Here is a 16,065-nt window from a genome sequence, read left to right on the forward strand (position 1 = left end):
TGAGAAGATCGATAACATTGGCAGACCGGGGCGCCTGGGTGGCTCAGTCGGTTTAGTGTCCGACTTCAGCTCAGGTCAGGATCTTGCAGTTTGAGAGTTCGAGCCCTGCGTCAGGCTCTGGTCTGACAGCTCAGACAGAGCCTGGAGCCTGTTTCAAATTCTGTGTCTCCCTCTCTCTGCCCCTCCCCTGCTCACACTCTGTCTCTCAAAAATGAATAAATGTTAAAAAAAAAAAAAAAAAACTTAAAAAAAATTGGCAGACCTATAAGCAATGCTGATCCAGGAAGAAAAAACATAATCACCAGTAACAAGAATGAGAGTGATGACATCACTACAGATTCTACAGTGGTTACAAGACTAATTTGAACAATTTTATGCCAATAAACTTAACAAGTTAGAGTAACTGACATATTTGTTGAATGACACAAATGACCAAATCTCACTCAAGAAGAAATAGATAACATGAATAGCCTTATACTTATTAAAGAAATCGATGTTAAATACCTTTTCAAGAAGCAAACTCAAGCACTCATGGCTTCACTGTTGATTTCTACCAAATATTTAAGGAAAAAAACAATACCATGTCTACACATATTCTTTCATATTTTGGTGAAGATATGAAGGATAGGGTGAGTATTAGGATGAGGCTGGCAAGGTGCCTGAGATGTAAAATATGAAGGGGCATGAGAATCTAAGAGTAGGTACCTCTTTAAATATTGTACCCTAGGCTCCTTGCTTGCCTCACCCTATTGCCAGCCCTGGTGGAGTAACTCTCACATACTGTTGGTGGGAATTTAGAGTGGTACAAACCCTTTTGGAAAACAGTTTAGCCATTTCTTAAAAAGTTAAAAATACTTCTGGTTCAGCTTAGAAGGAGCTTGGAAGCTTCTACTCCTGTTCTCACAAGAAAAAATCTGAAAAAACTGAAAATCAACAACTTAGAGGCTTTTTGAAGGTAACAGCCCAGGGGTGCAAACTCACTAAAAGACAAAGGCCTAATCACAGAACTCTGGAATGCTTCCCTTCCTCCCACATCTTCCCACCATATCAATAGGGCACCTGTATAATAAGGGAATACAACTAAAAGACTTAATATTGTCTTAATAATGTCTCAGACTTAATATTTAAGAAATCTGTAAAGGCAGCAAGGGAGGGGCACCTGGGTGGCTCAGGTTGTTAAGTTTCCAACTCTCAGGTCATGATCTCATGATTTGTGAGTTCGAGCCCCGTGTCAAGCTCTGTGCTGACAGCGCGAACCTGCTTGGGATTCTCTCTCTGCTCCTCCCCCATTTGCTCTCTCTCTGTCTCAAAGTAAATAAATAAACATTAAACAACAACAACAAAAAAAGACAGCAAGGGAGACAAAAACAAGGACACCAGAGGAAATTTTAGCCTCTAACATCTGCAGCTACAGCAAACGGTAAATACAGCCTCATTCCTAGCCAGGTAAACATAAATCTCACACAAAATGCCTGTTTACCTCAGTTCCTTTTATCCAGTACATCATATCTGGCATTCAACAGAGAATTATAGTATACACTAAAGATAAGAAGAAAACCCCACAGTTTAAAGAGCAAGTACTAGAATGAGACTCAGATGGCAACAATGTTGGAATTCTCAGACTGGGAATTTAAAACAACTATGGTTAATATACTAAGACCTTAATGGAAAAGGTAGATAACATGTAAGAATAGATGGGTAATGTAAGCAGAGAGATGCAAACAATAAGAATCAAAAGGAAATTCTAGAAATAGAAAACAGCAGAAATGAAGAATGCCTTTGATGGATTCATCACTAGACATGAAATGTCAGAGAAAAGAATCAGTGAGCTTAAGGAAAAGTTGATAGAAATGTATCAAAATGTGTGGGTTAGTGAAAGCATTGCTTAGAGGGAAATTTAATAGTTTGAATGCGTATATTAGTGAAGAAAAAAATCTAAAATTAATAATCTAAGCTTTTACCACAGGAGACAAAAAGAACAAATGATATTCAAAGTTAGCAGAAGGTGAATCACTGTGTTTGTACCTGAAACTAATGACATCATGTGTCAAGTATCTTACAATAAAACAAAACAAGAAAAGAAATAATAAAAATTAGACCAGAAATCAGTGAAATTGAAAAATGGAAATCAACAGAATCAATAAAACTGAAAGCTGTTTCTTTGAGAAGATCAATAAACTTGATAATTGTCTGGCCAAGTTAATTAAAAAAAAAAGACATAAATTATTAGTACTAGAAATGAAAGAGGTCATATCACTAATGATCTCATGGACATTAAATAGATAGTAAAATAATATTATGAACAAACTGTATGCCCACAAATTCTGTCTGAATAAATCTATACTTATTAAAGAAATTGAATCAATAATAATTTTTCAAAATAGAAAACGCCAGGGCCAGATGAGTTCACTGGTGAATTGTACCAGCCATTAAAGCAAGAAGTTATACCAGTTCTTTATGATCTATTCCAGGAAATGGAAGCAAAGGGGATACTTTCTAACTTATTTATGCAGCATTAACCTAATATTGAAATTAGACAAAAACATTATGAAAAAGGAAAACTACAGACCACTGTCTCTCATGAACATAGTTGCAAAAGTCCTTAACAAAATATTGGAAAATCAAACCCAACAACGTATAGAAAGAATTCTATACCATAACTAAGTGGGATTTATTCCAGATATGTAAGGTTGATCCAATATTCAAAAAGCAATTAGTGTAATCCATAAATTAACAGGCTGAAGAAGAAAAGTCGTGTGTTCATATCAATAGATACAGAGAAAACGTTTGATAAAACTCAGTACCCATTCATGATAAAAATGCAGCAAACTGGGAATATAGGGGAACTTTTTTTTTTTTTTAATTTTTTTAATGTTTATTTTTGAGAGAGAGACAGCACGAGCAGGGGAGAGCAGGGAGAGAGGGAGACACAGAATCCAAAGCAGGCTCCAGGCTTTGAGCTGTCAGCACAGGGTCTGATGTGGGGTTCAAACTCATCAACTGTGAGATCATGGCCTGAGCCAGTCAGACGCTTAACTGACTGAGCCACCCAGGTGCCCCAAGGGAAACAAATTCAACTTGATAGTATCTACAAAAACCCTACAACTGATAGTGAGAAACTAGATGCTTTCCTACTTAAGATCAGGAACAAGCTAAGGATGTCTGTTCTCACCACTCCTTTTGACATCGTACTGGAAACTCTACACAATGAGACAAGAAAAGGAAATAAAAGGTATATACACTGGGAATGAAGAAATAAAACTGTCTTTATTCACAGATATCATGATTGTCTATGTAGAAAATCCCAAAGAGTCAGTAAAGAAACTCCTGGAACTAATAAGCGATTATACCAAAGTTGCAGGATACAAGGTTAATATTACAAAAGTAAATTGCTTTCTTATATGCTACTGATGGACAATTAGAATTTGAAATTAGCACAGCACCATTTACATTAGCACCAAAGAAAATGAAATACTTAGGTATAAATCTAACAGAATATGATCTATGTGAGGATAATTACAAAACTGATGGAAGGAATCCGTGAAGATCTAAATAGAGATTCCATTTACGTGGATAGGAAGACTCAGTATTGTCAAAATGTTCTTCCCAACTTGGCCTATAGATTCAACGCAATCTCAGTTAAAATTCCAGCAATTTATTTTGTAGATACCAAGAAACAAATTCCAAAGTTTATAAAGAAAGGGAAAAGAGAATAGCTAACAAAGTATTGAAGAACCAAGTTGGAAGACTGACACTAATTGACTTCATGACTTACCGTGAAGATATAGTAATATAGAAAGTGTAGTATTTGTGAAAGAATAGATATACAGACCAAAGGAACAGAAGAGAGCTCAGAAATAGACCTACACAAATATAGTCAACTGATTTTTGATAGAGGTGCAAAGGCAGTTCCATAGTCTTTTGAATAAATGGTGCTGGAACACCTAGATATCCACATGCAATAAATAAATAAATAAAAAGAACCTAGACACAGACTACCCATACCTTTCACAGAAATTAGCACAAAATGGATCATAGACCTAAATGTAAAATGCAAAACTGTAAAACTAGAAGATTACATAGGAGAAAAATACATGACTTTGAGTTTGGTGATGACTTTTTAGATAATGGCATCAAAAGTACAATCCATGAAAGAAAAAATTGACAAGTTGGACTTAGTTAAAATTTAAAACTTCCACTCTGTGCAAGACCATTAAAAGAAAGAATACAAGCTAGACACTGGGAGAAAATATTTTCAAAACACATATATGATAAAGGATCGGTATCCAAAATGTACAAATAACTCTTAAAACTCAACAATAAGAAACAACCCAACTGAAAAATGGGAAAAGGACTTGAATGGACATTTCTCCAAAGAAGATGTACAAATGACCAATAAGCATGTGAAAAGATAGTCAATATCACTAATAATCACGTTTTAAGTGATAAGTTTTATGTATATTTTGCCACAATAAAAAAAATGGGTGAAAGATCTGAACAGGCATCTCATAAAAGAATACATATAGATGTCAAATAAGCACATGAAAAGATGCTCATATGTCATTAGGGAATTGCAAATTAAAATAACAATGAGATGCCACTACACATCTATCAGAATTTGAAATTGAAATCTATGAGAACTGAAATCTATCAGAAATTGAAACACTGATAGCACCAAATGCTGGCAAGAATATAGGCTAATAGGAACTCTTATTCGTTGTGGGTAGGACTGCAAAATGTATAACCATGTTTGAAGACAATCCTGTAGTTTCTGCCACAGTTGCTATCAGAGCTCTGAACACTACCAGCTCAGTATTTTTTCCTTATCCATACTCCACTTCCCTATGTGTACTATTTATGGTGTCTCTGAAAAGATAGAATTGTTAGTGATCATCTAGTCTAAAGTCAGTGAGGTTTCTTTTTCTTTGAGTCACAAAGGGTTAACTGATACCTATCTTTCTATCTTAGGTATATAGGTTTTCACATTTCCTTCCTTGTTTTAAAAAGTTATTCTCAATTGATTTCTGTTATGTAAATAAGGATCTTTCATTTGTACCCCCACTTCATTCCAAATTTATGGAGGTTTTACTATAATTATATAAAATGGGATGGGTATAAATAAGCATATAGGTGTTCAAAGAGTTCATATTTGGTTTATTAAGCATACTTGTTTAAGTTCAAGAGGTTAGTGATTTCATGTTAAAATTTGTACAACTAATTTGGTATATTCTTTTGTGAAATATTTTGATGCTTTCATATTGCTACATAGCATTTATTTTGTTATTTGTCTTTTTATAGAAAGAGAAGACTCATGAGAGATGCAAGAATATTTGTCCTCCTAAAGATACTTTTGACAGGACTCTCTTACATACTCATGGTATGAATATGTGCTATTTGTAGAAAATATATAGATGAATATGTGGTATTTGTAGCACAGTGTAAATATCAACAAACAAAATCTTAATTTGAGGATCTTTTATTTCTAGTGAAATTTTTATAGCCTGTGATCATAATCTTTTTCAAAAGTTTTTGAGAAAGAAAAATCATGGGGCTCATAGTGTTATCCTTCACTTCAACAAATATTTATTTAACATCTGGGTGCTTGGTACTTTGCTTGTTGCTTAATAATAGTTGAATAAGAAAGAACACTTGTCCTCAAGAAGCTGAAAGTCTCCTGAGTAAGGTTGCAATACTGTATATCAAGCAGTAAGTTCAGTGTGGTAAGATTGTATAGAGCTCCTGATTTGTTAAGCCTTAGAAAACTTCCTAGAGTTGATGATTGCCTGTGTTTTAAAGTAGCTGTTAAGAAAGATTTATGTGGAGAAAAGGCCTTCTAGGAAGAGGGATCAGTAAAAGCAAAGCAGTAGAGTCAAGAGAGAACAGAGCATCTTCAAGAAACTACAAGAGTTGGGTATATTGGCTCTTCTGGGAGCAAGATATGAGGCTGAAGAAGTGGGCAGCGGAGTTGGCCCTAATATGAAGTGCCTTATATGCCATGTTAAGGAATTTTTCTTTTCTAAAAGCAGTACAGAGCCACAAAATATTTTTAACCAGACATGATCAGATTTATGATTATACATTTCACTGTGAAAATAGTTGTAGAAGATAAATTTAAGGAAGATGGTAAAATTGGAGACAAAGAGATAGTAAAAGGCTATTGAAGTAATACAAGTGAGAAATCATGTGGCCCCAAAAGCAGTTAAAATGAAGATGGAAAATAATTTAGGCATTTGAGAGATAAGTTAGAGATCAAAGCACAGGTTTTGGTCATCAGTTAGTTGTTGGTAATGATAGATCAGTTTGCACACTGAGAAGTTTCTTTGGATTTCGCAATTTAGGAGATCTTAAGGAGGACATTCAGACTTAAAGTGATAGTTACAGAAAACACAATACTATATGTTAAGGAGTGAGTACAAGAGAAAGAAATGGAGACAACCAATGTGGGTATGACTTTAGGGTTTGAGATACAGGATATTGGCTATCTAGAACAGAGTGGATGAATGTTTTTGCATGGTCAACACAAGATGAGGTGGGAGAGGCATTTGCATAACCCTGAGAGTGAGTGCTTTCTTAAATTTTGTACTGGAGGTCCTCCCTTGCCTCAGCCTACTCCAGGCCCTGGGTTTTAGCTTTATCTTTATTTGTTTTAATGGAAGAAAGCTGAGCATGTTTGTATGCAGACAGGAAGAGCTATTAGAAGGCAACAGGTTGAAGATACAGAAAGAGGCAGGGTAATTGAGGACGAAGCAAGCTCATGAAAGAGGCAGGAAGGCATGGAGTCCAACCCAGAAAGGTTACTTTTGAAAGGGTATGTCCTCTGAGATCTAGTTGGTGAGATGAAGGTAAAGTAGGTTCCTTTGCAGGTTTGTTGTTGATACAAACTAAATGTCTAAGAAGAAAATTGATATGGTGTTAAAATCTTTGATCATAAGTTCTGGATGGGATGGTGGGTATTTTGAACAATAAAAACAGTATTCCTATATTAGTATTGAATTCATTTTTTAACTGTATGCCAAACTTAATTTCACCAAAACTTAATAAGATATCAATCAACAAGCTTTCTGTGTCCATTTAAAAAAGACTTGAAATATATTTAGTTGTTTTATTGATACCATGCAATTGATTAAAATTATTTGAAACCTAGGATTTATTCAGTGTTTTGTCTACTACTAGGCATACAGGAAGTACCTGATAGATGTTTGTTGAGGGAATTTATGTGGTTATATAGTGGCATAGTACAGAATCTAGTCAAAATGTATTTTATGGAATAAAGTGAAAACAAGTTTAAAAAATCATATTTTCCCCTTTTTCATAGATAAATCCAGGACAGATCTGGAGCAAGTACCTAAGGTAACAAAGCTTTAATAAATGAGAATACTGCTTTTTAATATCTTTAACTTTTTATAATCTTAAATATCTTTAATTTTGCCTTATAAGAAGCTTTCATTTGACTTTCTCACACTTTAACCACTTTGCATCTTCTGGGACTTTGTGCATCATTTTTCTTCTCTCTTGTACTTCATCAGTTTCTTCTTCGTTGCTGAAACTTACAAATATAATTAAGTCTCTCCATTCTAAAAAAGAATTTTATTGATCTTACTGCCCCTTCACATTATTAGGAGATCTTTCCTTTGTGTGAAAAATTTTGTAGAGGTATGTAGTAGATGTCCCCCTGTTCCCCCAGGGGAAAGAGGCCATTGCATTAATCAGATTCTCCAAGAGGTCTGTGATAACTGCTCTCTAGGGTGAGAAGACAAAGACAAGACAGAAGCAAAAAGAAGAGGGCAGTCATTTCTACAGTTCTTTGATTCCTACAAAATAAAATTCAAACTCTGTCATTTAAGACCCTTAATTATTCATTTCCATCATAATCACTCTCTTAACTTTTGCTTACTAATCTTTACCCATTCTTTATTTCAGCCAAACTTTTTTGCTGGCTCTGTGCTTTACTTGTACTGTTCCTTTAGCTGGAAGACTTTTCCCTCAACTCCTCATATCTGATCCTTTCTTTACATTCTCTTGCTTAAATGGCAACCTTACATAAATACATATCTTTCCAACTGAAGATAATTGGCCCCTTTGCTGAATTTCCATAGCATTTTATGTAGACCTGTGCCTTCCTTTTTAAGGCATTTGTCACTTTTTATAAGATATTTATGTGTGTATTTTATCACATCTAGTGGACTGAAGATCCTTAAGATTAAGACCTATGTAATAATTTATCTTTGTTTCCCCTTTTGTGCGTAGCATAAGAGTTAGATTATCAGTAAATATTTATTGAATTAATAAGTACTTTAAAATATACTAAACGGGACTAGAAAATACATTCATGTCCCTAGTTAGATTTTCCCTATCCCTTTATACTGGTTTTTGGATATAGGTAAAATCAGTAAAAATAAAATCTAGAAATTAATTAGGTAAGTAGTTAAGTTAAACTGTGTTTCAGGCCTTATGCTAGGTAGTAGAGATACAAAGATTAATTAGCTGTAAATCCAGGAGCATATGGTCTCCAGGGGGCAATACACATATTAAATAAATAATTTTTGTAAAGTATGAGATACATAAATATATGTGGTATATGTACTTGTGTTCAAAGATGGGGTAATTGATGTGTTCAGAGATCGAGTAAGTAATCATACGGAGATAAATTTGTCCTTTTGTTTGGGTTGTATTCTCTAGGAAATAGGAAAGAGCATTCTAGGCTGAAAGCGCATACAAAGATAACAGCACCAGGGTATGGAAGATAGTTGAGCATTACTACAATGTAACTTCTAAGTAGTGGGAGTGGCAAGATACAAATCAGTGAGGGGGTTAAAAAAAAAAAAACGAAAGGCTTTTGATGCCCTTCTAAAAAGTTTGGTCCTGAGGTCATGGGAATCCATTGAGAGATTAAAACAGAAATTAATTCAGTTATACTTGTATTTTTTTTTTTTATGTTTATTTATTTTTGAGAGAGAGAGAGAGAGAGGGAGAGAGAGCACAAGTGGGAAAGTTGCAGAGAGAGAGGGAGACACAGAATCTGAAACAGGCTCCAGGCTCTGAGCTGTCAGCACAGAGCCTGATACGGGGCTCGAACTCACAAATCGTGAGATCATGACCTGAGCTGAAGCCGGACGCTCAACCGACTGAGCCACCCAGGCGCCCCTATACTTGTATTTTAAAAGTATATCTGATGGGGTGCCTGGGTGGCTCAGTCGGTTAAGCATCCAACCTCTGCTCAGGTCATGGTCTAGTGGTTTGTGAGTTTGAGCCCTGTGTCAGGCTCTGTGCTGACAGCGCAGAGCCTGTTTCAGATCCTCTCTCTTTCTTTCCCTCTCTCAAAAATATATAAACATTAAAAAGTATATCTGACATTAGTAGAGGGGATAGATTGAGGAAACATATCATTAAATAGACATGTCTGTAATCCAGAGGTAATGAGGGGCTGCACTGATGAAATGCTATAGACTTAGAAGAGAGAGAGGATTCAAGTATTATTTAGAAAATATAGTGGGTAGGACTTAGTGCCCAGATGAATGAAGTATGTAAAGGAAAAAGAGTAGTCTTTTCATAAAATTGAATTTGTTTTGGTTTTAAAATTCAGTATATATCTAATCTACAAAGTAATTTTGAAAACATTTTAAGCAGGAGAAAATAGAAATATAGAGAAATTGACATTTGGGATTTTTTTAAAAACTGCTATCAGTGGGGGAAATAATATAGAAATTTTTGGATAAAGAGGATGTCTCCCTTTGGTATAATCTTAGTGGTACTATATTAGTGAATTTGATCACATAATAATGGAATGATTATCTCCATTGGTAAAGACAAAAAACATTTTTCTGTCTTTTATGAGTATTTTAAACTTGATGGAACTATACATGTTTATACAGATTCTTGTGTAAATCAGCACATCACTTGCTTTTCTGTTTATGCTTGAGATCCAAGTTTATTATTAATGGTCTTATGATGTTTGAAGGGATAATGGATGTAAAAGAAATGTTTATCTAATCGAGGAAAATACATTTTTTAATAGATTTTTATGAAACCAGATTTTGCCTTGGACGATTCCTTAACTTTTAATTCAGTTTTACCATGGTCTCATTTTAATACTGCTGGTGGAAAAGGAAATCGTGATGCAGCTTCCTCAAAGTTGCTACAAGAAAAGGTAATTTCTTTTTTACTTTTCCCATGTAGAAAACTTTATTATAGTTAAGTAGTACCTTTTGTGTGGGTTCAGATTTAGTTATTTAGTAAGGGCTAATTTAATTTCATTTTTATTGTTACTGCCTTCAAATTTTAACTGATAAAAGTAAAAACATTCGATTCAATGGAAAACAAGTTGTACTGGTGAAAAAGGAAAAGCTAATTGTTTGAGTGCTTCTTATCCAAAATAGCAGTTGCTAGAATTTAGGTTGGAAGGATATATTAGACAACACAATTAATTGCTTTACATTTATCTCCAAAAATCCATTGGCAAATTTTATATTCTTTAGGATTTAAGGTATGGAAAATCAACTTTTGCAAAGGTGCTGTTTTTCCTTATTTATACGTAGTAAGGATGATTATTTCGAAGCAAAAGTATAGTTAAAAAATATAGTATTTTTAGCTTTGCAAAGCCTGATCTTTTACATGTTAGTAGTCAGCAGTTTCTAAAAATTTTTATAGTGTTCTCTAAGGGAGAAATCAGCATCTTAAAATCATTTAAAATGTAGAATTTTAAACACATCTTAACTCCTATATCAAGAATCTTTTAAAACTTGAATAGGAAGTAAAGGTCTTTGATTCCTATTCTTTCCCAGCATTCAGTTTAGAGCGTTTCTAAAACTGGTTCTTAAACTGAGAAGAAAGCATTTTGTTTCAGGTTAGTGACATCTCTTGGCAGTCTGGAAACTTGTCTCAGGACTACTATTCAATAAATGAGGTCCAGTAACTGAAGAGGAAACTAGTTTGGGGAGAAGAGGAGAAGACATGTAAGGAAAGAATCATGAGTATTCTTTTTCTTACAGTTGAAAATAAAAATGGAGTAATTTTTCCTTTGGCAACATTTTCACATATAAAGGTTTTCCTTGAGTAGGAACAAATTCATAAATCCGATGAAAATGATGGGTTTATGGACACAGGCTCATTCTCAGACTGCTTTTTTTCACATTCCAATATATGCCCTGCTAGACTAGTCACCTTAAAAGAGAAAACAACAAAAGCCAATGAAAATCTCTTCCTAAATACTAATACTTCCTAAATACTTTTAGGAAGACTAAAAATTGTTCCCTTTATAGAATTTTAATAGGAAATGAATTATGAAAATATTATGCTGTTGAAAAGAATAGATCAATGGAATATTGATAACTTGCAGAAATCTTTGAAATTCAAATGAAAGAATTTTCTCATGGTAAATGTATAAAGTGACTAAAGTAATGGAATTTTATTTTTTGGTAAGTTGCAGAATTAAGATCATTATATTTACATTTGGGCTTCATCTTATTCTACTCTTGTCTTAGAAAAGGAGTGGAAGAAAGGATCCCAAGAGAACACTTTCAAACTCACTTTACGATTGACAAACAGCTGTTTATATCTTGCTATGTTTTAAGAGAGGGAATGCTACAACCAGGGTTAGATAATTTGTATTTTATTGTAATGCTACCCAAAGTGCTGGTTTGTGATGAAACCTAGTGGTTTGCACTAGAATGTAAATCATTGCAGTGCTTCCTTTATTAAGAAAGTCTTTCTATGAAAAAACAGTTCAGTAGACTTAGTGATATAGTTGATTTACTTTCCAGCAAATTTCCTTATTTTATCATGGACCTCTTAAATAGTTCACAGACTGGCAGCAGCATATAAACCGAATTCTGAGTAGCACTCTCCTAAAGGAGTTACTCATTCTCCATTTACTATTCTGAAAATTGAGTCTACTTTAGCTTGCAATGTACCCAAGTACCTTTGTCCCCATATTGCTTTTTAGGTAAATAAGTGCACAGACGTGTTGAAGATGAAAAGAACAACAGTAAAAGGGTATAAACTGAAGAGATTTAAACTATGGAAAATTTTCTTGTTTGTAACCTATTATATATTATGATAGATTACTGAAGGAGCTTTGTTGAAGATATGTGTGATCTTGCATGGTTTTAAGGAAACAATGTTGGTGACCAAATAATCTCTTCTAATTTTATGAGTCCTACATGTTGAAAGCCCATTAACCCTTTAGCACTGTGAATTCTCGTGAGATGTTGAGAGAGAATGCCTAGAGCTTGAGCTATAGGTTGAAGAATCTAAAAGTTAAAAAGTGGGAGAGAAGTAGAAGATAATGTAGCATATGCATATGCAATTAGAAAGGAAGAAAAGACAACTCAAGTGTTAGAAGCCCATATTTGAAATTAGTATTTTTAAATATATGTTACTCTAGGAATTAATCTTGGTTGTGTTACAAATAAAATGTGAATTCATTTAAGGCATATTTTAAAAGGAAAATATATTGGCAATAAACTGAGTTTTACAAATTGATAAAAGAATAATCTTTTAAAATATTTTTAATGTTTCTTTATTTCTGAGAGAGGGACAGACAGAGCATGAGCAGGGGAGGAGCAGAGAGGGAGGGAGACACAGAATCCGAAGCAGGCTCCAGGCTCTGAGCTGTCAGCCCAGAGCCATATGCAGGGCTTGAACTTGTGAACTGCAAGATTATGACCTGAGCTGAAGTCGGACGCCCAACTGACTGAGCCACCCAAACGCCCCAAGAATAATTTTTGAAATGTAAGATAAGCAGCCTTGAAAAAAATGTCCCAGTGAATTCTACTACTTTCCATAATTTGTGACTGGATCATGAATTCTTTAGTATTTTGCAGAAGTGTGGTATAATAGAAAGAGCTTCAGTTTTTGAGTCAGGCCTGGATTCAAATTTTAGTTTTTCCACTTACTAACCACATGACTTTATTCAAATTATTTAATGTCTCTGAGCCTCAGTTTCCTCATCTGTAAAAATAAGAATACAAATAATACTTGTACTCTAAGATTGTTAGAACTAGAAAATTATGTGTATAAAATACCAGTGCCTGGTATATAGAAGGAGGAGGTCAATAAACAGTAACTATAATAAGCTTTTAGTCAGATAAGTGATGTGTGATGGTGTGACGGTTAAGGAGATCATTCTGTCTCAGATCTTAGAACTTCTAAAACTAGATAATGATCTCTGATGACTCTTACTTTCTAGAAAGTAGTTGGTATTTGGAGGGCAGTAATAGCAGGAGCAGAGGAAGAAGGTAAATCAGCTTCTTCTACTCTTTTGTCTTAAATTTATTAATATTTGGGCTGTTACCTTTTATCTCCCTTCTGTTCTGTTATGCTCAACATCAAGAATTCCATAATCAAATAGTTCACACAATGGGATTTAAAATACGTATAGAAATCTTGTATCATTTTCAGAAAGTATGTGGATAGTCAAAGAAGGTATACTTACAATACTCTTATGAAATTTTTTTTCTTCCCTCTTAAGCTGAGCCATTATCTGGATATTGTGGAAGTAAACATTGCTCATCAGATCTCTCTACGTTCAGAAGCATTTTTTCATGCTATGACCTCTCAACACGAATTGCAGGACTACCTCAAGAAAACTTCCCAGGCTGTAAAAATGCTTCGAGATAAAATTGCACAGATTGATAAAGTAATGTGTGAAGGATCACTACACATTTTAAGACTGGCACTTACCAGAAATAATTGTGTTAAAGTGTACAATAAACTCAAGTTAATGGCCACTGTACACCAAACTCAGCCTACAGTACAGGTGTTGTTATCCACTTCTGAATTTGTTGGAGCATTGGACTTAATAGCAACAACACAAGAGGTTCTACAGCAGGAACTTCAGGGCATTCACAGCTTCCGGTATGTCCTTTAAATAAGCTATTGGAAATAATGTTAGAAATTTAAAAATTTTAAAGCTGAAGAAGTGTGAATGTATTTAGTTACGTGAATAGTTTTTCTTCTAGACTGATCTGTTTAGTAATGTTATCATTGTGCTGTTTTAGTCTTAGCAAATCATAAGGACTAATATTTACAGAAACATTTGGATGGAGAAACAAAATTAAATTTTCTGGTAGAGGATGCCAGTCAATGAAAGGCCAGTCACAGCTTTGAAAATAACATTTTGAAAATGTTAAAATAGTTTTTTGTGAAGGTAGTAGATCAAGGTGAAGAAGGAATACCAGTGTATCTCAGAATAAGTTCATTTTATGGTCCCTGGCTGGCTCAGTTGGTGGACCATGTGGCTCTTGATCTGGGGGTTTAGCCCCACATTGGGTGTAGAAATTACTTAAAATCTTTGGTATGGTCCTGGGTGTTTGTGAGTTAAGATGGTGGAGTAGTAGAGGGACCCTATGCTTGCCTTGTCGCTCAAGCACAGCTAGATAAATACTATATCATTCTGAACACTCAAGGAATTGATCTGAAGACTGAGAGAACAAACTGCACATCTGGAGAGAAAAACAGGCACATCGTGGAAGGTAGGAGCTGTGGAGAGTTGACTTGGGGGAGAAAAGAACTGTAGGTGCTGTGGAGGAGAGGGAGCCCTGGTCACAGAGACAGTGAGAGAAAGCAGTGCACAGGGTTGCACAAGAAAGTCTTCCCCAAAACCCTTGACTGGGAGGAGGTGAGGGGGTGATTATTGTAAGTGCATACAAGCATGAAGCTCAAAATCTGAAGTTTTAGAATTCTGCACCATTGTTCGGGTCATGCCTGGCAGACTTAGGGGTGCTCCTGTGGGAAAGGAGGGCAGAGGCCCCGGAGTGGACAGAATGGTCTGAGGATCTCCTGGGTCTCACTAGGAGAAACAGTTCCCCTTCTTGGAGTGTATTTGGGAGAGGTGGTACTGCCTCTCAGGGGACAAAAGAGATGGCAGACACCATTGAGCCACCTCATTAATTAGCATTGCAGTAGAGGCACCTGCTGAAGGCAGCTAGCCAAGAAACCAGCTTTTGGCTGTGTTTTACCATGAATTCCAAGCCCCCTGCGTGGGCATGTGACTGCTTTTCTGGAACAAACTGGCACCAACTATAGCGTGGCAAGACCCTTTTCCAGAGGATCAGCATAGATTTGTGCTGCGCTGGGTCCCTAAAATTTGGAGTTTTTGAAACCCAGCTGCATGCCTGAGATAAAACACAGGAGGTCTGTGCCACCAGACAGGCAGATGGCTTGGGCACCAGATGAAAGCAGAGTTCTGACAGAAGCCTGGGACATAAGAGAGGAGATTGTTTGCTCTTCTGTGAAGCCTTCCTGAACAGCAGCAGATGCGAACTCCCCTTTTTGGGGATGAGAGAGTGGGGTGACCCATTCCCCCCCGCCCTGCCCATCAGCACAGAGAAACTTCAATGAGCAACACACTGCCCCCAGTGGAGGCTGGAGCTGCTTACACCAGGCCCCACCCCACTGTGCCCTGTGGGTGCATTTTTACTATAGCAAGTTGGCCTGATAACCAGCACAACAGGCTCCTTCCCCCAAAGACCAACACAAATCCTCCACATGTATCAATTCTTCTGAACTTGATAGATAGAGTGTGGCAAAGTTTCAGCTCTAGTGGAAATAGGATCAGGCTTATTTTAACAAGCAGACCAAAGCACACCTAGTTAAAATGCCACACACTGGACAAGGTCCCAACACTCCCCAATGCAGGCAAGGAGAAACACTGCAAAGAACTGACCTGAGGGAAAGAGCAGCCACTCTCTGCAGAGTACACACTCTGAAATACTTTCTGACATGCCAGGCCCTGAACAGTATAGGACCTCTTCTTAATACAGCCATTACACTCAGCAGGACATATAAGTCTTTCCTAACACATACACAAAAACAGTGGCTTAGTCAAAATGACAAGATGGAGGAATTTGCCCCAAAAGAAACAAGAAGAGGTCATGGCCAGGGATTTACTCAAAACAAATGTAAGTAATATACCTGAATTAGAATTTAAAACAACAATCATAAGGATACTAGCTGAGCTTGAGAAAAGCATAGAAGACATTAGAGAAGCCCTTACTGCAGAGGTAAAAGAGCTAAAAACTAGTCAGGCTGAAATAAAAAATGCTATAACAAAGATGCAAAACAGAC

General features: G+C 35.8%; 1 protein-coding gene across 6 annotated transcripts in view; it reads left to right on the top strand.

Annotated features, from left to right (window-relative positions):
• Positions 1-16,065, top strand: part of VPS54 (VPS54 subunit of GARP complex) — a 140,214-nt gene that overhangs the window by 24,135 nt on the left and 100,014 nt on the right. For all 6 annotated transcript variants that reach the window (XR_005785461.1, XM_040458275.1, XM_040458277.1 and 3 more), the window contains exons 4-7: positions 5,299-5,377; positions 7,316-7,350; positions 10,016-10,147; positions 13,469-13,854. Coding sequence is in view for 5 of the 6 variants with exons in the window: in XM_040458275.1 (XP_040314209.1) it covers positions 5,299-5,377; positions 7,316-7,350; positions 10,016-10,147; positions 13,469-13,854 (632 nt within the window). In the remaining variant the exon portion in view is untranslated. The remainder of the gene's footprint in view (positions 1-5,298; positions 5,378-7,315; positions 7,351-10,015; positions 10,148-13,468; positions 13,855-16,065) is intronic.

The sequence above is a fragment of the Herpailurus yagouaroundi genome, unplaced genomic scaffold, assembly GCF_014898765.1.
Source record: "Herpailurus yagouaroundi ecotype Mexico unplaced genomic scaffold, PumYag 221, whole genome shotgun sequence".
Lineage (NCBI taxonomy): Eukaryota > Metazoa > Chordata > Mammalia > Carnivora > Felidae > Herpailurus > Herpailurus yagouaroundi.